General features: G+C 38.3%; 1 protein-coding gene across 1 annotated transcript in view; it reads right to left on the bottom strand.

The window, feature by feature from the left end:
• The window catches only part of JAZF1 (JAZF zinc finger 1), a 171,164-nt gene that overhangs the window by 16,932 nt on the left and 132,215 nt on the right, over positions 1-22,017 (bottom strand). Inside the window, exon 3 of the mRNA XM_065752935.1 lies at positions 11,234-11,430. Within this exon, the coding sequence (XP_065609007.1) occupies positions 11,234-11,430 (197 nt within the window). The remainder of the gene's footprint in view (positions 1-11,233; positions 11,431-22,017) is intronic.

Here is a 22,017-nt window from a genome sequence, read left to right as displayed (position 1 = left end):
TTGGCTTTTTAGTTGCTAGGCCTGCATTCTGAGGTTAGCAATACACAAATGCAAGTTCAGGGCTGTACTTAAGGACTCTCCTGATGCACGTAACAAAAAGATACTTCTTCTCCTCTCTCTATTCCCTCTATTTATTTTATTTTATTTTATTTTGTTTTGTTTTATTTTGTTTTATTTTTTTCATAAAAAGAAGGAAAAAAGTAGAAGCAGTATCAGGAAACAGTTTCATGTTTAAGATAAAGGATTACAATAAAAAGTACCTACATAAATGAACTACAGTTTATGTAAGAAGCCATGAAAATACATTTGAGACGTGTTTTATAACATCAGGTTAAACATGCTTTACAGCTGCACAAAAGCCATTCAGCCACTTACAGTACAGGCCATAAAACTTGTAATGCACACACTCCTTGCCTACACAACTGTTATGTGCTTCCTATTTATCAGCACACAAACCCAAAAAGAATGCACCAAGCTATGACCAGGCTCCAAATGCAACGAACTGCTGTGTGGGGGCACTTGCTGCACAGAAAGCATGGCTAACTTCAGTAGAATTCAGCTACGTGGCTATTTCCAAGATGGGCTGAATGAGTTAAATAATCATGCCAAGGGTGTCCTGTGGCAAGCTGCTCACAGAGGACCAAAGCAGCCCAGCATTCTTTCAGCAGTTTTATGCTGAAGAGATTCCATGCTTGCAAGCCCTTGGAGGATGATAGCCTTGTCCAACAACAGGGGAGGCAATGGCAGATTCTCTACTTCAACACCATGAAGGGTAGGATTTATTTTGCACAAGAACTATGCTTAGCACAGAACTACTCTACCTGCCTGACTATCTCGATTTAAGAAACTCCATCAATATAACCTGAGAGATAACCCAATACTCAAAAGCAGTAGCAAGGACTAAATTTAATTCTGAACCAGGATCAAAGCTTTTGTCATCCTGCCAATGCACAGGATAAAGCTGTTAAGGTTTTTAACAAAACCTTACTGTTTTTCTGAAAAATAAATACAATTTCAGCATACAAAGATGACAACATATTAGGGGGGAGTTGTATTTCCTCTCATTTCTTTTGATAACATAGAATTTGCACTGCACTGCCTGTGGTATGCTGTCACAAACCTTCTTTTGAGGCTATCATGGTTTCAATAAGGTGCGATATACGATAGCAGGTGTGAGTTGTTTCATACATCACTGGCCTAAGACAGAAATGAAAGCACTTTTCAAGCTGTTATTTTCCATAGCTTCTTGGCTTTTGGTATCCTTTGGCATTAAGAGGCAGAAGTGTCAGGAAACTGCTCAGGATAACGGTGACTATATATGGAGAAACCTTACCAAGACAGAGGCTGTCCTAGTGCGGACCACATCTGATCTTCTGTTAGAATTAGAGTGGTGTCTCCCACCTGCAAGGCCACAAGTGCTTAAAAGACAAGGGAATATATAGTTTTGGGGTTAGCAAGCCTTTAGCTCACTTGGTAACATGTGAAAGCTAAACTGTCCTGTGTTTCCTGGCACTTCACCTGATTTTGATGTTCACGTACTGGCTAACATCAACCCACAATACACCATTTCCCCTGTGAAATAAAACTGCGTTTTAAATCATCAAGTGTGAAATGACATGTTAGCCCTTGCTTTTTTCTGCCTCTGATTTGCTTTGGCTAAGGTGCAAGGAAAACTCAAACATTTGCTTAAGTTTCACCATCTTCAGCGCATTGAAGTGTTGGCCTAAGAAAGTACAGGGTTATTTTTTTTCTGCTAGGGACTGTAAAAACTCTCTGAAAACCTAACTCCTTTCAGTGTGCAGACATACAGCACTAGTAGAGTATTCCTCTCAGTTCTGGAGTCACTGTAACGGTACAAAATAATCCTGTTCAGTGTTTCAGTGTAGAATTTTATGTGTGAGTACGTGTGTGTGCGTCTGTATATGCAATTTAAGCAACCACCTAAAAACGCCATGGGTCCATCTATTGTTTCCAACTTTCTGAAATACATTTGTGCATTCAGTTAGCAGTTTTCGAGGTAATTAGCAGATTATTCATAAAGCCAAATAGTTGTGGGTTGTTTTTTTCTTTTTAATCCTGCCACCAATTGGCCCTCACAGTGTAAATACACAAACATGAATGCTGTCATTGTTACTCAGGACCAGTGAAGTTCCCTTTTGAGTGTCAAACTATTCCTACATTAAACCAGTTATGCCACAAGCCATGGAAGGCAGTCACATTCAAAGTGCTTTCTACAAAACACATACCTCTTTTTTTGCATTTGGGGGAAGAAAGATCCACATTCAAAGGATGCAGTTTTGCACCAAAAAGTTCCCATCACAAGTTAACACAGAGACTATCTTTTCTTTGAGCTTATTATTTTCTATTCTCGACCCTGTTAAAAACAGTTTGTCAGGTTAGACTTCTAAGACGGGGATTATAAAACAGTTCCTGCACTTGGAAGTACTTTAAATCTATGAGCCATGGTTCTATTACTGCTTTGTAGCTCAAAAATCAAAACCAGTGATGATTTTATGAGTTGCTGTAGTCTAGACAACATAGTTACTTTTCAATGAAATTGCTCCTCAGGGAGAGTACTGTGAAAATTCCCATACAATTAATTACAGGTATGTGCAACTAAAACACAATTCTACCGCACAGTAGCTCTGTAATTGCTGGTAGGTTTTATGTCTGAATCAAACAAGAATGCTCCAAATGAGCTGGGAGGAAGAAATACAACGGATGGGAGGCGACATGTAAAGCTTCCTGCAGTGAGGGAGATGAGTAAGATGCAGTGTGAAATTTCTGATGCACCTTCCCCTCTAGCAAAAGGCAGAATTCTACTGGAAAGCACAAAATCTGAAAACTTAGTGCTCACAGCACGTTTTTTTTTTTTTTCATAAAAAACTGAGCTCAACACATTTTCCCCTGCCAAAGTTAAAATGAGAAATTCAACAAAATTGCAAGGAAAACGTACCCATAAAGCAGGAAAAGGAAGGACGACAGAAAAATGCAGAGGAAAGCTTTGAGAAGAATTTAAAAAATACAACACCGTTCAAGTATTTTCCCCCCACAGCACAGTCCTATTTTTCCCAACAACTATTTAAAATAATTTCTGAATGTAAGGCAGATGGGGATGTGGTTTGTGGAACAGTTAAAGACTGCAGTGTTGCCTGCGAGATGATAAAAACTAACCAAACTAAAGAAGTGACACATGAGCAGACCTCCCTGGCTTCTGCTAAGAGACATGCCCATCACACAGCTACATTTCATTAAATGTCATGTAATGATGCAGTACAAAGGAGAAAAAAAAAATCAAGATATTCTTTGACGGATCAAAGACATGGATGAAATAATGGAACAGAAATGAAATGATTTAAAGTAGAAAAGATCTGCCTCTGAAATTCTGCCCTGTTTAGATTTTTCAGGCAAAATCTCCCTTTCTCTCTCACACCTATTCTACTTCCCGTGCCAACCCTCAGCCCCCAGCGACACCTCGTTGCCAGAGTTCCCCCTGTGATCTTTCTGGATGTTGTTCCTTACCTAGCTTATCTCCCGTGCTAGATACAAGAAACTAATCTGTCACTAATCTTTTTTTTTTAAACTACTCCCTTGGTTTTGGTTTGTTTTTTGTCAGCAAGTAACCCACCTCATATGTAGTTCTGCCTCTTTAAGGAACCTGTATGACAATAGATGCATGCCGGAAAGACAGGGCTGTTACTTAAGCCAAAGCAGAGTGATAAGCACTTAAGCATTTTTCTCACTGGAAAACTGGAAGGAGATGAATACGTACAAGTTTAAAGCCTGGCCCCCTTTAAATCAGGGGAATGTGGCATCGAGCTCTGAAAAAACTACGTCTTTATAGCTGGTGCTGAGAACAAATCCCACCTGTGCTAAGAAAACGCCTATAGGAAATAATTGCACTTTCACTTATTATTTTTCATTGTTATTGGAAACCTCCTCCTACAGCTTTATTCCTTAAGGCAGAAACTACCACTGATTTTACTTATTATTCATGCCCAGTTACAACCGCAGCCAAAAGTTTGTGCTAAAATCTCACACCATGTCTCAGCACACACATATATTACAGTTAACTCATATGTAGATCAACTGTTTTGCACAATGCCCTTCATTATTTTTTAAATTATTATTTATGCATTTACTTTTTACAAGAACACCCATAAGGCTCTGTTAGAATAGACGCCTCAGACTGCTAAATGCTGGGCAAACATATGTACATATTAATTAGTGTGTAGGATTAACATAGGCCCCCCAAACCTGCAATTAGATGGAACCATTTTGGCTCCAGTAACTACAAAGTTCTCATTCGTCATCTGTGCAGAAAAGGTGAAATCCTTGGCACCAGCCAAGCCCCTCAGAGGGAAGCTTTGCCACAGGCCACAATGCAGTCGCCTTGAGATACTCTATCATATATTTTATCATACATTGTAGGCCTGAAATACCAATGCATTCAGACAACTTCCCTTATGCTGGAGAACGTGATTTGGTCTACAAATCTAAGTATGACTTAGTTATTTGCCCATACCGTTTGCCATACTAGCCTGTATATGTACTTTTTAAGTAAAAACACTGCACACGAGTTAAGTGGCAGTTAAGCAAGCAGGAACTTCTGTTAATCTGAACAACTAATGAGATGGTTCCTCTTACATCTCAAAGTGTGTTTTTTCAAGTTACAGTAGAACTCGGTTGATCTGTGCTTTACTACACTAGGCACCCCATAAGTCATACACACAAAAATGTGGCACTCCTAGCCAAATGCTCAGCGACGATTTAATAAAAGAGCCCCGGGATTTGATCTCATATTTCCACTTTTCATTATTTTTTTCCAATTACATCTGCATGATACTATACTATATTACTACAAGGTGTAATAATTAAACCAGAGTATTTCAGATTGGCTAATGCAGGTGAAGATTTCTTTGAAGTGAATGGCTAAAGTTATGCTTTGTGCTCACATAAATTCTTGAGTTTGCAACTCTGCAAAGTGCACTTAATTCTGGTCTGGCAAAAGGACTTGTTAAATGCTTAGATTTAGGCATTCACTTCCTCAGTGACTAGTTCGATGCTTACCACTAATCCTGTGCTTAAATGCATACAAGCTGAATTTGTAGCACAGTTTTTCAAAAAGACCACCACGCCCAACAACATGTACTTGCTTCCATCGATCTGACTGCCCCGAATGAGAAGGTTTAGCAGCATACTATCCTTAAAAAAATCCAGCACACCACAAAAGAGCAAGCTCTCTTCTACACACATCGACACTGAGCCAATCTGCATGGCTCCAAGAAAAAGCTGTTGCAGATTATCAAGTGAATAGCGGATTTAATGGTTCACAGTCTGCTCTGATTCACCCTAACATGGAGTTCAGAAATACCATCTGCTGACAGAAACTAAAAACATTCTGATATAAATAGCAGTTCTGCTAACATTCCAGATTAACTGGGCTACGTATTGATAGCACATCAGTAAACAAAAAACTCTGAGCAACTCATTCCTCCTCCTTTCAGCCCTCAACAAATTTCAGACTTATTTTACATTTCCACTGTCCACTTTAAACTTATGAAGCAGCTTAGCTGAGCAGATCTCCTTCTCCGCTGGACTCTGTTTAATGTGCTGCAATGGCTCTCTGCGCAACAGCTGTCAGTGTCATATGATAACTTCATTGTTGAAAGCTTAACATATGGAAACTGTGCTAGAATGTTAGCTGCATTAATACCTATGAAGAGAAACGAGCTTTTGCATTACAGAAAACAACATATTTTTCAAACAACTAAAGTAAAAGAAATCAAACACACATTTAGAATCTAAACCATATTAGTTTCTGGCACGTCTCTCACCCCATTTCAGTACCCAGTTCCAATGGCTGGTTACTATTGTGTTTCTGATTGCTATTACCAGCAAACAATGGGTGGTTTGCTTTCAACTTCAGCATTCTCAAAAATGAAAATGAATAGGTTCAAGAGAAGGCCCCTGGGGTTCCTTCAAGAGTTACCCATGAAGGAAAATGCTATACAGGAGAATTCTACGAATAATATCTCTTTGCTTCAGTTAACAATGCTTGTTGAGAAAGCTCCCAAATTGTTCCACACTACTTTACAATCTCCCCCAAAGCAAAGCTCCCGCAAAGACAAGCTCTTAGTGAGCCACAAGTGAGGTGGACTCTTACAGATTCATTTCTGAGACCCAACTGCCTTGGACAAGAAAGAGAAAGGAGATCCTGAGTTGTAACACAGACAGTTTAATCTCCTTTAAATTAGTCAGCCATAAAGGGAACAATGAAGCTCTAAATTATTTCATCAGCAGCAACACTCGTTAACACCAAAAGGAAGCTGTAACTTTTTGGTCAAGGTTTGGCCAGGAGTTGCAGTTGAAAACTGAACAAAATCCAACTGAATAAGAGGAAAGATTAATAGCCTGAGTTGTAAGAATCTATTAATTTTATTGCATATAAGTTTATACATACACGGTATTAATCATAGAAGACACTCTGTAGTGGAGTGAATGAGGAATGATTCTCTTTGAAAGAAACAAAATCTACAACAGAATTAAACATTTAAAATCACTGTACAGATTTAAAAGTTCAGTCACGCTGGGTATCAAAAGTACGTATTACAACAGGATCTGAAAATACACACTAGCTGTGGACTGATTCTTCTTTTAACTGAAAATATATTAAGTTTCACTTCCTGTCTTTAAATCATATGTTACATAAGTCATGGTTTACCACTGGTACGATTTATTAGAAAAATATTAGCTCGTTTCACATGATATATTCTAACCGGCTGAAACGGTCCAGCTTTGGGATTACTGACAAAGCCACAAAGCAGTCTTGATTTCAGCTATCTAGACTGTACTGCCCACTACACTTCACTGTAAACTACACATTGCCACAGATCTGCCGAATCATTATTCAAATAATACCCCCAGATCATAAATATAAAGGTTTCTACATCAATAGTACTAATGTGTAAACCTCAGTTTTCCTTTATGTCTACAAGTATTACTGTTTAGAATCTTTAAGCCTGTCTGATTACAGTATTACTGGTTTAGTCTTCGATTGTTAAGCATTCAGTTCTACAAAGTATATTTTTCAGCAAATTGAAATTAATTATTGAGTTCAAATTTTACTTCAAAAATAAAACATAAAAGTTAAAAACACACACACACACAAAATAAATAAAAGGAAGAGGCCAAAAAAGCTGGGAGTTTCCTGTGGGTGGAAAACGGGGTCAATTCTGTAAATACAAAGATTGGGCTAGTGGAAATCTCAAAGAAATTGGCCATATTATAGAAATGTGAAACTTTTCTAATGAAGTCAATCAGAAATGACTGCACAAATTTGACTCCCCAGAAAGGCATTTACCCTAATTAGTAAGATAAACCAATAGGTAGTCAGCTATTTAAATGACAGCTGCAAATCAAAGTGGGACCTGCCAACTCCCTCATAGGGTCAGCTCTGACCACCCATGAAAACTTACCTCTTTCATCTCCTTTACAAGTGGGAGGACTGACACATGGCTGTAGCTATTGCAGCCAACCATAGAATCTTCAGTGCTTGCTGCCAGGACTCACCGCCATCAGCTGCCCAGTGCAATCAGGCAGTAAGTAGGTTTATAAACCTATTAAAACTGCATAAATGTTATACCTTGTAATCTATTAAAATCAAAATAAACAGGAAAGGGGGTCTGAGAGCCAGTTTCTTCAGAGAAAAATGTAATGCCAATTATGAGGTTTCCAAATATTCCAGCTTTTTTGGGGGGAGGTGAAAGGGACAAGACTTAGGGTTGAGCCATTAAAAAAGCCAGTTGGTAGTATTAAACTCTTGCTCGAGGATTTATAAGAGAACCAGAAATTCACTCCAGGCTGAAATTTACAAACCCAGGCTTGGAATCATTAAAGAAAAAGAAAAAAAAAAAAAAAAAGGAAAAAAAAGTCATATGCAGAAGAAAAAACAAACACAAAACAGCGACTTCATATGATTTTTGGCACTTTTTCAGTGCAAAAATGGCTTTATTTTATTTTCTTTAAGTTTGAGGCTCATTACTATGAACTACTTTTGTAACTAAACCTGGGGCAACATTATTTTTATAACGAATTACCAATAAATCACTATCACTGAATCTTTTTAAAACTTTTCAGTATGAGGAGATATCATAGTTTTCAAAGGAGCGTCAATGCTCTGACTTACACTCAAAAGACAGGAAATTAGGGGTGGAAATTTCATCTGTGAGCCACAGAGATGTATAAAAATGCTTAAGAAATTAACAGCGTATGTTAAGGATGCAATGTCAGCCCCATTTTTATCCATAACTTCTGACTTCATTAGTTTTGTGGGTTTAAAACGGCTATTTAAAAATAAAGGCAACACAAATTTTTGTGACTTAATTGAGCACTCCTTAAAGAAAGATATTTCAGTGCTTGAGAATGTTAATGTCTTTCCAAAATAAGCTGTGTGCTGCTGCTACTTAGCTCTATTTCCCTTGCACCCTAAGGAGTCTATTACCGATGGAAGCCATTTCTTCTGCTAAATCCTGCCTGTGAATCCTAACAAGAGCTTTAAGCCGGCTAAACGAAGTCTCCTGGGAGACACTATTGCTACAACAAAAACAGGAGCAAATTTCTTAAAGTGAACTGTAGGCAATTATTAGAGGATGTAGCTCTTGAGAAGAAGAGAAAACTTGTTACAGGAGATGGAACAAAAAGCTGAATGTAAGCAGAGACAGCACATGCCTGTCACCTCTGAGGGAATGGGGGGAGGTACAGAAAATTATCATCTGCTGCATTTCTGCTTCCCACCACAATCACAAATGGACAGAGTTTACAAATAAATACACTGCCTACCTCATTGCCTGAAAGAGCCTTCAAGAATACACTTTTTCACTGCATATTTCTGCTAAAGATGCCATTTGTTAATAATCCCATTTATGCACAAGAAAGTGGTGTACATATGCCTGTAACGGTTGCAGCATGTATGTGTGTCAACTTGGAAGCTGCTCAGCTCTGAGAATTTGGCCTGTAGTCCTTTGGCATAGATTTTTACTGGAAGTCTTAATATTCTCTGCAGCCAAACTACCTTGAACTGTTTCTTATCAGATTTCATAAGCTAAATGGGTTCAAATCTGGTCAACTTGTGGATGGGAGATAATTATTTGAAATTACACTTTGCTAAAAAATGACAGCAGCAGCTTAACAACATCAGGCAATGGTGGGACATACACTCTAAGGACATACACAGAGATAACTGAGGTTCAGGCCGCTTTATTCAAGACAAGACCACCAAATGTAGCGAGGCCAAGGCAAGCAGCAAACCTAAATGGAGGACACCAATTGGAAAATGGGATCCAAAAGGTTCGCAGTTTGTGCCTTGAGAAAGAATGGCAAACAGCCATAGATAGGACAGCTATTCTCTGCTGAGGGACATGCAGATTTGTATGCCATCTCATCAGCTTTCAAGGCATGCTTTCTCTCTACCTTTTGAAATGGAACCATTCTGGACTTACAACTAGTGCAGCAACAGTAATGCCAGAAATAGCTGAATTTCAATACCCGTACAAAGTACTGAACAACAGATCAGAGATAATGTAAGTAACACTATAACGATGAATAAAGTTGTAAAAGCAATCCTGTTTCTTTTCTGATGAAGTATAGGTGCAAAGTATGATGAGGAAAAGATTATTTTGGATTACAGTAGTTAACATCAACCCAGATGACATTTTCCTAGTCTCCCTTCTGCACAGGAAGGAAGAGAAGCTCAGCCACAACAGGACTCTGAGCATGTGATCTACAAATCAGAGAACCACAGCACGGTTAGGGTTGGAAGGGACCTCTGGAGGTCATCTGCTCTAACCCCTCTGATCAAGCAGGGAACATGTAGAGTATACATGCATGTATGTTATAACTATCACTGAGAACAGAATCCTATGCCAAGAAAATGCTAGGAGAAATTCTGCCGTTATCAGAGAAATCACGATGCTCATTTTAGGTCCAGACAAACTAGTAAGATAGCAAAAATGGAAATTCTGAGGTGAGAAATTTCTGCTGAAATATAACTCAATTAACTTTTTTTTTTAAAAAAAGGAACCAAACATCTTCAAGAAAGATTATCTGTTTTATATTTTGTTTCTGCTACCAGGCTATTCCAAATCCTAACCTTGGAATATAGCTCCAAGGGGAAACTTGTAATACAGAATGCAGAAAGTGGAAGCTGATATTATTTATAACCTGGCAAGGAGGACTCAGTTATAAACTCACTTAGCCAAAACAAGCTGATTCTCCTAACTGCAGGTAAAACAACATTCTGAATAACTCTAATAGATTGAAAATTTATATAAATAACAAAAATAGAATTATTTCACTATAAATTTTCTTTAGTGTTTAGTGGAGAGTATTTCAAACAGCAGATAGTTATACAGTGGTCCTGATAGACATTCTAATTTATGCTACTTGACCACATCATGATTTAGCCTACTCATTAGAAGCTGAACAAAACAAAACAAAAGGAAGGAGAAATTCCTTGACATCTGTATCAAAGGAAGTGAGCCAATTCATAAATAAGAAAAATTTACTTGTTAAGTTTTCTGTATTACTTTCAGACTTCATTGTTTAGCTGTACTCAACATCCTTTCCTTTTCCATACCCAGGAACACACTGAACAAACCATTCATTTCAGAACTTAAGAGAGGGTGACACATGGACTGCTACACCTTTTTAATTTAATCATTAATACCAAAATGTTAAATAGCTTATGCAATTATTGCAAATTAAATAGCTTACTGCAATATGCAAAACGCATGGCAATGCAATTTATCAAAGCAGGGATACTAATGCTATTTCTTACTAAGAGGAATATGTTGATTTTGTTTACTACAAAACATTGTAGCAGACCAGCCAAAAACATTTAATCTGTGGTATGCCTGAGATTGCCTAAAAAACTTGCAGGATAGGACCACTGCCATGACAACAAACTGAAGGTCGAAGACTTTGTCTGGAGAAGGAAGTCCTGCGTAGACAGGAGGGCATTGCTTTGTCCAAAAGTCCCCTGTTTTGCTGTAGAAGTTTTGACTGCAAGCTTGTTTATGGCAAACTTACTTACTGCAAACTTATTTGTTGTTTTTGTACGTTAATGCCTCCAAAAACGAGAAGGTGAAAGAGTATTCATTCAATAAATATTCTCAAAAGCCATACAGAAAAAATGCAAGCTGAGTTGGGGATAAGCAAAACAGTACATGCTTACCTGTTGGAGTACTACTACGAAACGAAGAGGAAGGAGTGATTGGAGGGGTGACGGGAGGAGTAAGGCTTCCACTGCTGTGGCGAGGTGGAGTGGATACATTCCCACGGGACACTGTGCTTGACAAAGTCAAAGAGAGTTTCGGCTGAATCTTCTTCTTCAAAGACTCCTGCTCACGTCGAGCTGCATCAGTCATAAACCTAGAACAAGGAGAATCATGGGGATGAGAGATTTCAAATACAGTCAGCAAGAAAGCTTTAGGTAAAGCTCTCAATGACCAGCTGGAGTTTCAAAATCAGCCATGACAAATTTCCCCAAAACACAGAGATTTCAAGACTACTAACTTCTCCATCAACTTTCTCATTTTCATATAATTCGTATTAGCCACTTACATCATGCACAAATGCACAGGCTTTTTAAATCTCCAACCGAAGATCATTATTGTACACGATATTACAACAAACTACACTTAATCCCTCTGTGAAAAAGTATCTGAGTAGCTCTAGGGGAGATAAAACTGAAGTCAAATATACTGAACAGGAAGGTCAAAGCAGTACTGTGAATTACAATGCATAGATGCATCATTTCCAACTTAGGATAATCACATTTTTTATTCTAAGAGTTTTAGACAGCAGTGTCAGGAATAAAAGACGTCCAGTTAAATTGTAACTCCTCAAATGGGAATTCCCAACTCTTGAAAACCAAGTTAGACCTCTCTGTAGTGCTTTGGTATGTGCTGCAGAAAGGTTTAATGCAACTCAAAGTTCATCTCTGTGGGATGCTAATAATCCTTTCTGGATGGTCCTGTCTTTTATGTCAAGGCATAAACTACGTCTGTCTGACTTCTTAGATCATCTAGTCCAACCATCAACCCATATCCACTATGCTCACTAATCCATGTCATTTAATGCCACATCCACATGCTTGAAGGTTTCTCTGGCTTCAGAGAAAGCCAGGTTTTAGCCAAGATCCCAGGTTTAAATGATGAGCTTACAACCTTGGCAAACTGTGAAGGGTGTATTCAGATAAGTGAGAACTTCTGTTGAGCCTGTATGCTGCAGTTGCCCTGGAGCCAGCTGTCACTTAGAAACTCATACTTGCAACCCAGTAAGGAAACAGAATGACAGAAATTACCAGCAATTATTTGTATTGGACTAAGTAAGGGCAACCTGGCTTTCTTCCAATAGTCACGCTCTCCTCAAAGAAGTCTAAGAATGAGATAGACTCATGGGTGGAAGTAGCACCAGAGAACAACTCTGCGGAGGAAATACTGAGGATGCTGAGTTGTTGCACCAGCTGCAGGTGGCAAGGAGCAGCGCTGGGTACCTCTGTGAGAATAACATACCACCCTATCAAGTTCTTGGCACACAGTAAATCTATTTCCCACCAAATGTCCTGCAGTGTGATGTGACACACGCCAAATATTTTAGAAGACATGAAAGCAGCCCCTGATCAGCGTCACAAAACCAGCACAGAGCTGGCAGATGCACAGTTAGCAGCAGGCCTGAGAAAAGGGATCACACCAGTCAGCATGTGAAGAAGCAGACTACAGGCTGGCTGGACAAACTGATTCTGCAGATCACAGCATTGTAATGATTGCACATACAATGACAAAAAGTGGCAATGCACAGGTAAGAAGCAGAGCTGCCAGGGCCATCACTTTGACCATCAGGTCACCCTGGGTCTCCACAGCAATACATATTTATATACCACACAGTCTACAAGATGGTGCTGCAAGACAGTCTGACCGCTTCTGCAGACTCAACCAACAATTTCAATTAATGCAAACCACCATATTCATGGAAAACCAACAATTTGTGTCTGCTTGCTGTTTATGAATATATACCAGATAGTATTTACGGAGAGGTCTCTAAGAAAAACTGCTCTTGGGGAACAGTGAGGGATGTATAAATTGGGGGGGAACTATTAAAAAAAAAAGAAGAAAAAAAGGGGGGCATGTATGTTGAATATGAAAGAAAAAAATGGACCTATCTCCTGCTCATTTGAAAAAGCAATTGAGGTATCGTAACACAGCAGCATAAAAATTCAAGTATTCTTAGAATATTAAAGATGTATGCCGTCGAACCGTACCATGAAGGCATCAAAAAGTGGATCTCTGCCATGATATGTACCATCAACACACAATCTGCAGATATTAATAAACAGGTATATGACATGACAGCTTATCTTCTTTGTAACAGAGCCAATGCATCATGTCAGACACAGATATGGCATTTTTATTAAGTTAATATTTAAAAAGATGATATCCACATTAACAGCTCAGATTTAAATTTCTCTCAACAGAGGTAGAGATATTATTAGCAAAACGCTCCCCAGATAGAATTCTAAATTTCATTAAAGAAAAAAATAAAAATAATCAAATGGCAATTCAGTACACATTTACTTTCTGCTAAGCAGGAAACACTTAATTCACTGTGTTTGGAATCTGTAGTATGATGTGTGCTTGCTTCTGGATGGGAAGCCTCCTTCCTTATGAAAATGTTATGGCAACATTATAAATCCATGAAAACTTGGATGATAACCTCAAGCGTGAGATGTTAAATTGCACCCGCATGAATGCTGTTATTCAATGAACTCAGCCATGAATAACAATGTTAGAATAATATTGAGGTACAATTAGCCTGGTTGAGGTCCATAAAAATCAGGAAAATTTGAGATTTCTCCCCATCCTGTTAACTTACTCCCACTTGGGCTAAGCACATTGGGTATGTTCCAAAATGTCAATTGTTGTCTACACTGTCAACTTGAGAGAGATGGAAGGCAGAATCTGTTGAGAAGTTCAGTTCCTGACATGTGAAGTATGAAATCAACCTTTTCAGATTCAAGTAATCCCTTGTATATTTGCTGTAGTACTGGCAGTGCTACGCTTTTGAAAAGAAATCTTGTTGAAATAGATTAAATAAAACAATTTTCGAATGTTATATTATATTTGTGTTTAATGATGGTTGTGCCCTTCAAAGCCTATAATATAAGCATTTTAATGATGGCTACAGAACACCATTTCTGACTAAAGCTTTAATTTTCATGTTGAACATACATTATGGCATAAAGTGCTCCGAAATGAAACAATTATGGTTGAATCTTGATCTTACATGACTGCACACAATTTTCTCTGCCTTATTTAAATGCACAAGATGTATGGGAATCAGACAACGGAGTGTAACTGAAACAGGCTGCCTTAAGACTACTTAGGCTATATCTCACCTTGCTTAATAGTCTCTCTCATTATCTTCTGATCCGTCCTGTCTCCTTTCTGAGTCAGTCTCCCTCCATGGTTTCCAAGTGCTAGCCTCAACTCCAGCACCTTGTTATTCAGTTCCACCACTACACAGATTTTATAGTCACTGCTCCCCATTGCACAGGATTCTGTTTGCACTTCACAGCCCTCTCTCTCTAAGCCCAGTATACCACGTAGGTGCAGTGGAACAAGTACAATAATTGTTCAACTCCCAGTCACTCACTGATCATATTTTGACAAGCATAGGGTGTGTGTGTCTTCTTATGGGTGGCTCACTGTACCAAGGAGGAGCCCAGAACTTAGAAGGAAAATATCTTTTACCCATACTTTTTCTCCCCTCTCCCTTTCACCTTCTTAATAATTCAAATCCCTGCTCCAAAACATATAGGTGCAAGGATTGCTGAACCAATTACTTGCAGCAAACTTCAATAAACATGAGTAAAATACAGTATTTCCCCTTGCATTCATTCCCTGGTATAGTTGTAGTATTTTTATTGAAACTTTCCCAACAAATTCAGCCTGAAGGAGACACTCAGCATGGAAAACTTCAGCCCGAACAGCTGAATGTTGGCAACATAATAAGCAGCTGAACAGTCTTATAATGGAAAGTGTTGCACAACCTTCCACATAGGTGGCAATATAATACATAACTATTAGCTGTTGTTAACAGCATAGAAGTCACAAGAAAGCAGGTGACATTAAAATTTAGAAAGCCTTTTAAAGTCAAAGCATTGCAATGTATCTAAGTTTTTTTCCTCCCAAGCTCTGCATCTCATAAAACAACTCTGAAATCAAGAGTGAACAGAAGAACATACGTGCAGAAATTTCCGTGAGCTAAATATACTAGCATGTACTGTTTCATGCCCCTATCATGACTCACATCATGATGTCAGAGTTATTTTATCATAAAACTCTTACGATGCTCAATTCTGAGACAGTTTAAGCACTCATATACACAGATGGTGGGCAATGGCATCATAAAAACAAACTGTCCTACAGAATGTACCTTCATACTAATGGCATGGTCATTAAGGTAAAAGACACACTTTCCTCCTCTTCCTCAATGTTGCAAGTTGCTGATGCAGATATATGGTTTAGTGAGGAAATATTGGTGACAGGTGGACAGCTGGACTGAATGATCTTGGATTTTTTTTCAAGAGAAAAAGGCTTCTGGTGAGTCTATGATCTGGATAGATCACTTTCTGTGGCCACAGACATTTATACAGCAAGGAGATGTGTTACAGCTTCTCTGTGCAACTGAATACTAATTTACTACATTTAGTTCCTTCATAATCTAATTTCTACAACATATACTATCAGAGAAGACACAATCACAAATCCATCATTCTCCAGCTATTACATACCCATACAAATTGGGAAGGGGGAATATTTTAAGCTTGCAGAATTAGCAGATTACACTGTGAAGATGCTCACACCCAGCACTGCTCCACAACACTGTGTAGTTGCACATGAGCTTAAAAAATAACCAAAAAAGACCCCAACAAACATAGCAGTGATACCTGACAGTAATGCATATGTCCTACCCTGAGCCTCACCAGTGACATGTTGTAGTAGCCCACAACATGATAAAACAGCAGAACAGAACTAGTTGTGACCCTTTTTCTCATGATCACACAGTTAACTATGGAAAAATGCTGATATTGACATTAAGCTTGTGTTTGCTGAATTTCCTCAACCTGCACTGGGAAGAGCCTGTCACTTTTCCCACAACAGGAGGAGATGAGGCTAAGTTTCCATCACTTAGGCAAGCTGCTCCTTAACCCAACAGCTGATCAGTGTTAAGACTGAAAGGAAAAAAAAATCGAATGTGCTTTGTAGCAGATTTGTACTACTTTTTGTGTATTATATTTGATTCAAAAGTGGTCAAATTTACTTAACTGATGGCCACAAACTAGATTAACTACATACTGAAAGCCATACATTAAATTCTCTTGCTGTGCTTTACACCTATGAGAGCAAAGTGCTGGTAACGTATCTGCTTTCCCCCTTAATCTTATTTCCACTTCTATCTCAAGATTTTTGTGTAATTCTTGGTCTCTGCTGTTCCAAGAGAAAGGAGGAGGTGGGGATGGTAAGTTTAGCTCCCAAGAATCCTCATCATGCTCGTAGAGTTTAGGGAAAAAAAGAAAGTTAGGCTGGAAGTACCTCGAAAAGGCATTAGGAGGATCCATCTCTTGGGGCAGGACATGTGAAGACAACTCCGTGAGGTTTGGTTTTGCTAACGCTGGGAAGAGGAGGTAATTGTTAAGCTGAACTGTCACTGGGTTAAGTAGAAGTCTGATTGAGACCTAAACTGAGCTGAGCAGTAAGCTGTCTTGTCTCCTGGGAAAAATGAAAGGCTTTTCTCTACTGAACTTCACGAAACTGAGACAGAGCGAAGACAATCCACGTCCCCAGTAATGCCTTGCATACTGCGATAATGAGGAAGTACAGATATGAGCAAGTCTCATACCATCTATTAATTCAAATTGTTTGATGAGCCTCTCTGAGCACTTTCACATGCCATCCTTTGTAGTCTGGGGGAAACAGAAGTATTCACTAAAAAATCTCTGTTGCTTCACAGAGGCTATCAATCAACTTTTTCTTTAGACACCTTCCAACACAGTTCTAGCAATACCCTAAAAGGAAATACCAGTGTAACAAAGCCCAATTAAGATGCATGCTTAAGCATTCCTCCACCAGTATCTGCATTCTGCTAAAACAGATGATTTATACAGTTACTTTTTGATTTTTTTTTCTGATTTCACAACAAGCATCCAAAAATGGGGAAGAAAAAAACCAAAATAATCCTTTTCAATGATTCCCCTATACCCGTATTTCACTTACCCCAAGCAGACCAAGCACATAATTAAGGAGTATTTCTAAGTTTCAGGACAATAACTCTTTCCAGCTCAAGACACATTACAGAAACACCCAGCATCTGTGTTGGACTTCATCATGACGTACTCATGAGATCAGGTCTTACAAAAGAATTAAGCACTCATTCACAGTACTTATTCACACTGATCTGTTGGAAGTATTCTATGTCCTAAATAAGGAATATTTCTGACAAACTGATGACTATCTTAGGCCAGAAGCAGATTTCTTTTAATTACTGGCATTAATTACTGATCACCACAAAATAAAGCACAATACACAACAGTTTTCTGAATACATGCATAGAGGCAGAGGCATTAGAGATTACTATGATTATTTAGCCTTTAGAAAAAAAAGTTAAAAGCAGACTTTGAAAAGCATTTCTTCTGCAGCACTGATAAAAGCACAACATCCAGCCTTATTCATACTGCAGTCAGTAGAGTCAAGGGTGCAACCTTAGGAAATCTGCTCAATGTGAGAGAGAGTTCAACGTATTTACTTTAATTGTCTGCTCATCACATGTTCTTATGAGACATAATAAAATATCCACCAACTGCATGTTCTGTGCATCTGGCATGGAAAACTGATTCAGAAGATTGAGAAACTTCACATTTAATTTATTTACGTGGAGCTAATGGTAACATGCCAAATAATCTATTATCACTCCAAATGAATAAAAATAATGCAGCAATTATCTAACCATCCTAAGCTATATACTTGCCCACAGTAAAACTTATGTTTATTTGCTGTTGATCAATACAAGCAAAGTTACAAGTACTGGAAAGGAATTTAGTGTTTCTCGATTTTGTGAATAACAAAAACTTCCATGTGACTCCTATTTCATATTTCAGTTAATCTAAATCAAACTCTGGACATAAGCCCAACCTTCCCATTTTTTCTACATTAATATTTTCTGTTTTGCAAAGACTTACTTTTTCTTTTTCTTTTCTCCCCTCTATTCTGTTAGTTGGACACTTTCCACTAATTCCATTTTATCACCTTTCCACAGGGCACACAAGTAATCTTTAATTTAAAAAATTAAAACCCCAAAACAGTGTTGTACATTTCCCCACTATAAAAAGAGTTGTTTACTTAGAAACAAATGTTACAAACTTTTCAAGGAAGGATTGTTTTTTAAGTGTTTTTTTTTTCTGTTTCTTTCTTTTAGTTTGTGTAGGTCATGTAACAAATGCAAAATTCAGGACTATACTTAATTTAGATAATAATAAAATATATTTAACATTAACATTGTGAGAAAAAAATGTACACTGCATAGGCAACATGAGAACAGTAATGCAGTCAGGAAAGAGGTAGTCTTATAAATTTCATTCATATTGAAAGTTTGGTACTTATGCCATAGACAGATGATGGGGACTCGAGGAAGAGCCCACAAATGCTTTCTCTGTTTGTTGCAATCAACAAATAATAATTATATGCTTAAAAAGAACAAAATTTGAAATCATCTTGAGAGCATCAGTAATTCCTAAGAAATGAGAAACATACTTATTTCTATTTCTCTTTCTTTCCCCCTACATTTTCCCCACTTTCCTGCCCTGTATTAAATTGAAAGATTGAGTTACAGAAAGGAGCTATAACTTATCTGCAATTTCCAAATCCTGTGATTTCCATGGAGAGTGGCTGGAAGACAAACGCTGCTTGCTACAGTACAGTCATCCCTGTTACAAATAAATTAAGAGTACAGAGTTGCGAGAACCCTCTCAACAATCAGCGTGCTAACTATGCTGTGCTTTACTTCCACGTCACGTTGTTAGCTACCAAACTAACTCCAAAGTTTTGTCATTGGCAGAAAAGAAGCATTCGGATGGTGTGAAATGTTTGCAGGCTTTCTTGCATTAGGGCTATATTTTTGCGACGCTGCAGCAACTCTTTGCCTTTGATGTAATATTGCAGTTGTCATTACAGAAGTCATCCTCCCTACATTTACTAACTGGCTTACTAGGGCTCTTGTCAGCCTTGGAGTTGCTTATGGTCACTGACGAACAAACAAGTCATTGCCTGCTTCCAGTAACACATACTTCATATATTAGTACTTAATTAATTGTTAAATCTGATTTCACTAATCCTTACAGTTCAGTTCATATCCCAATTAATATAAAAAAAAAGTAACATGACTGCCATAAAATATTAGATGGCCCAAAATGAGAATTTCAGTAGACATCAATAATGTGAAATACAAATTTGACTACTAAGAGTTATTCCAATAAGACATATATGTACATTTAAAAAACTTTTTAAAAAACACCACTTCAAAAAGGCATGCTGTCACTTGTAAAATTTGCATCACATATACCAAAAGAACAAATTAATTTTCTTAGTGCAAGTAACTGTAATGACTGAAGATGATCTCATATGAAAGAGTGAAGGAATACTCTTAACATATCAGGAATTCAATTTAAAAGATGTAAAGATTGCTATTTTTCATTTTTTTTATTACATTAGTCTGTAGTTTAACATGAACGAAGTGCAAAATTCTTGAAGGCAGGGTGAAAACTAAACATTTATTTTAGTGGGAGGAAAATGCAGGGCAGTTATATAGTTTATTTCTTCACCTGTAGAAATGTGAAGCTTCAATGTATTTCCAGTCTCTCAGAAGAAGATGAAAATGCGTTGCTTGTGGAATAAGAAATATGGGGTCTGTATCTCCTAAGTTTGACTCAGATCTCAAAATAGTTCTGCTGTGGGACTTAAGTAGTGTACCAGCCGTGCTCTGGCTCACTGCACAGGCTCAAGTACTGTCAAACCGCCTAGTTCCAGTAGGACATTTTACTTTCAGATGTGCATAACCTAAAATACTGTATTTTTTCCATTACCGGTCCACCTTCTTTCCTTCTTGAAGAATTTATTCTAACTATGTAAATCGACTTCTTGTAGTCAGTCACACAGAAATAAAGATCTGTGTATTTGTGACATCCACTTTTACTGTTGGACTTGGTTTGGTTTTATTGATGCCTCGAAGACTTTAAACTTTAAGAAGCAGGGAGCTGAAATGTCAAACATTTTATTCCTGTAATGTTCCATTTAAGTCATGGTATTCCTGTGTCATTTCACACCAAGTTCCTCTGAGAATTCAAGTCAACACTCAAAGACGGATTCATCAAGGAAGAATTTAAAAATAGATCCTATCACAAAACATTCCTTATTTGCTATGAGGCTGTCAAATATCACGTGCATAAATCAGTAGTACTTCAATGTTTTACATGGTATTAACTGGACACACTAACCAACACACTGTTCAGTCCCTCAGAAATGTGTCACATGCTGCCAACAGTGGCTCTGCCAGCAGCGTTGCTACAGTAAGAAATCCAGGATGTCCATTCACAGAAATACGACAAAGATACTCTTAAAACCTATTAAAACTGGTTGTCTTTCCAATACAAAGACTCCAAAGTCTTTTATGATGCAGTCACTGATTATTTTTAAACAAACACTGCATCTATCAGGGAAAACACTGATACAAAACACAACTCTTCCGTTGAGAAGGGGCGTTCTGTTCAGAATATGCAGTCCCAAGCTTAAAATCAAAGCAAAGACTTAGATGGAAAACATTTTTTGAAAAATGAGTTATAAATCTGTTTTCAGAGGCCTGGGTGGGGCGAAGCTTATAATGGAAAATTGCAGCAATCTTAACATTAGGAATGTGAAATGTCTGGTCTTAATAAACCAAAATTTCAGATTCTTGAGTTGTTTGGAAGGATGATAGCAACTTGCTAACAACCCACCCTTGCTGAAATGGCAAACCAAATGTTCCCGGCGCTTCGAACTCTGCGGCAATTAGTCACACATCTGTGTAAGAGCTGATGGGAAAGAATCTTCCTAAATGGGGAGAAACTTCAGGTGAAGGCAGGTGAGGGAAAGAGGAGAAAGAAAATAGCGATAATTCATGTTTTTGCTCTTTCATACAGAAGGAAAATGCTCATTTCAGTAACTGCACACTACTTTTAAAATGTACATTTGTATACTTGAGGCTGATTTGGCGGGAAGAAGAAATGACTGTCCAAGTTACCAGTTCATTACAGAATCACCGAGTTAGGGAAAAAAAAGAACCAAGGATACCTAAGAATCAAGGATAATTCCCCATGTCCCATTATTCACCTGTGAGATGGAAGGAGATTTGCATTTTGAAACTGTGCCTCATTCATTTCTCCCACCAGTCTCAGGGCGAGCTATCGCACCAGAACCAGGCACGTCTGGGAGAGCAGTAAACCCCCCATCCTCGCTGGGTCTAACAGACATCCTTTCCCTCGCTGGCAGCCGCCCTCCCACCTCAGCTCGGAGCGAAGCCCTGCGAGGGTGCGGAAGAAGGGCCTGACATCTGAGGGCTGACGGCAGGGAAGTTCCTCCTGCTGCCGTTTGATCTGCTTCACTTCGCGGCGTTACTGCACAGAGCCGGGTTTTCATTAGGTCGGGAAAAAACAGCGCTGCCACGCAGCCCGCTTCCATGGGTTACAAACGCGCCCTAACACAATGACTGAAGAGAAAATAGATGGTGTAATACAGAAAGGCCCGACGCTTGCAAGTGGAAAAAAAGCATAAATGACTATTTTAATTAATTTCCTAATGTAAAACACAGCTGTAGCCATGTTGGCAAATATCACCTGCCCGTTTTAAGTTTGTTAAATGAAATCATGCT

The sequence above is a fragment of the Cyrtonyx montezumae genome, unplaced genomic scaffold (genome assembly GCF_038088225.1).
Source record: "Cyrtonyx montezumae isolate F1298 unplaced genomic scaffold, pur_monq_1.0 scaffold_8, whole genome shotgun sequence".
In the NCBI taxonomy this organism is placed as follows: Eukaryota; Metazoa; Chordata; class Aves; order Galliformes; family Odontophoridae; genus Cyrtonyx; species Cyrtonyx montezumae.
The sequence above is the reverse complement of the archived record's forward strand: the minus strand, read 5'-3'. Positions and strand labels throughout refer to the sequence as shown.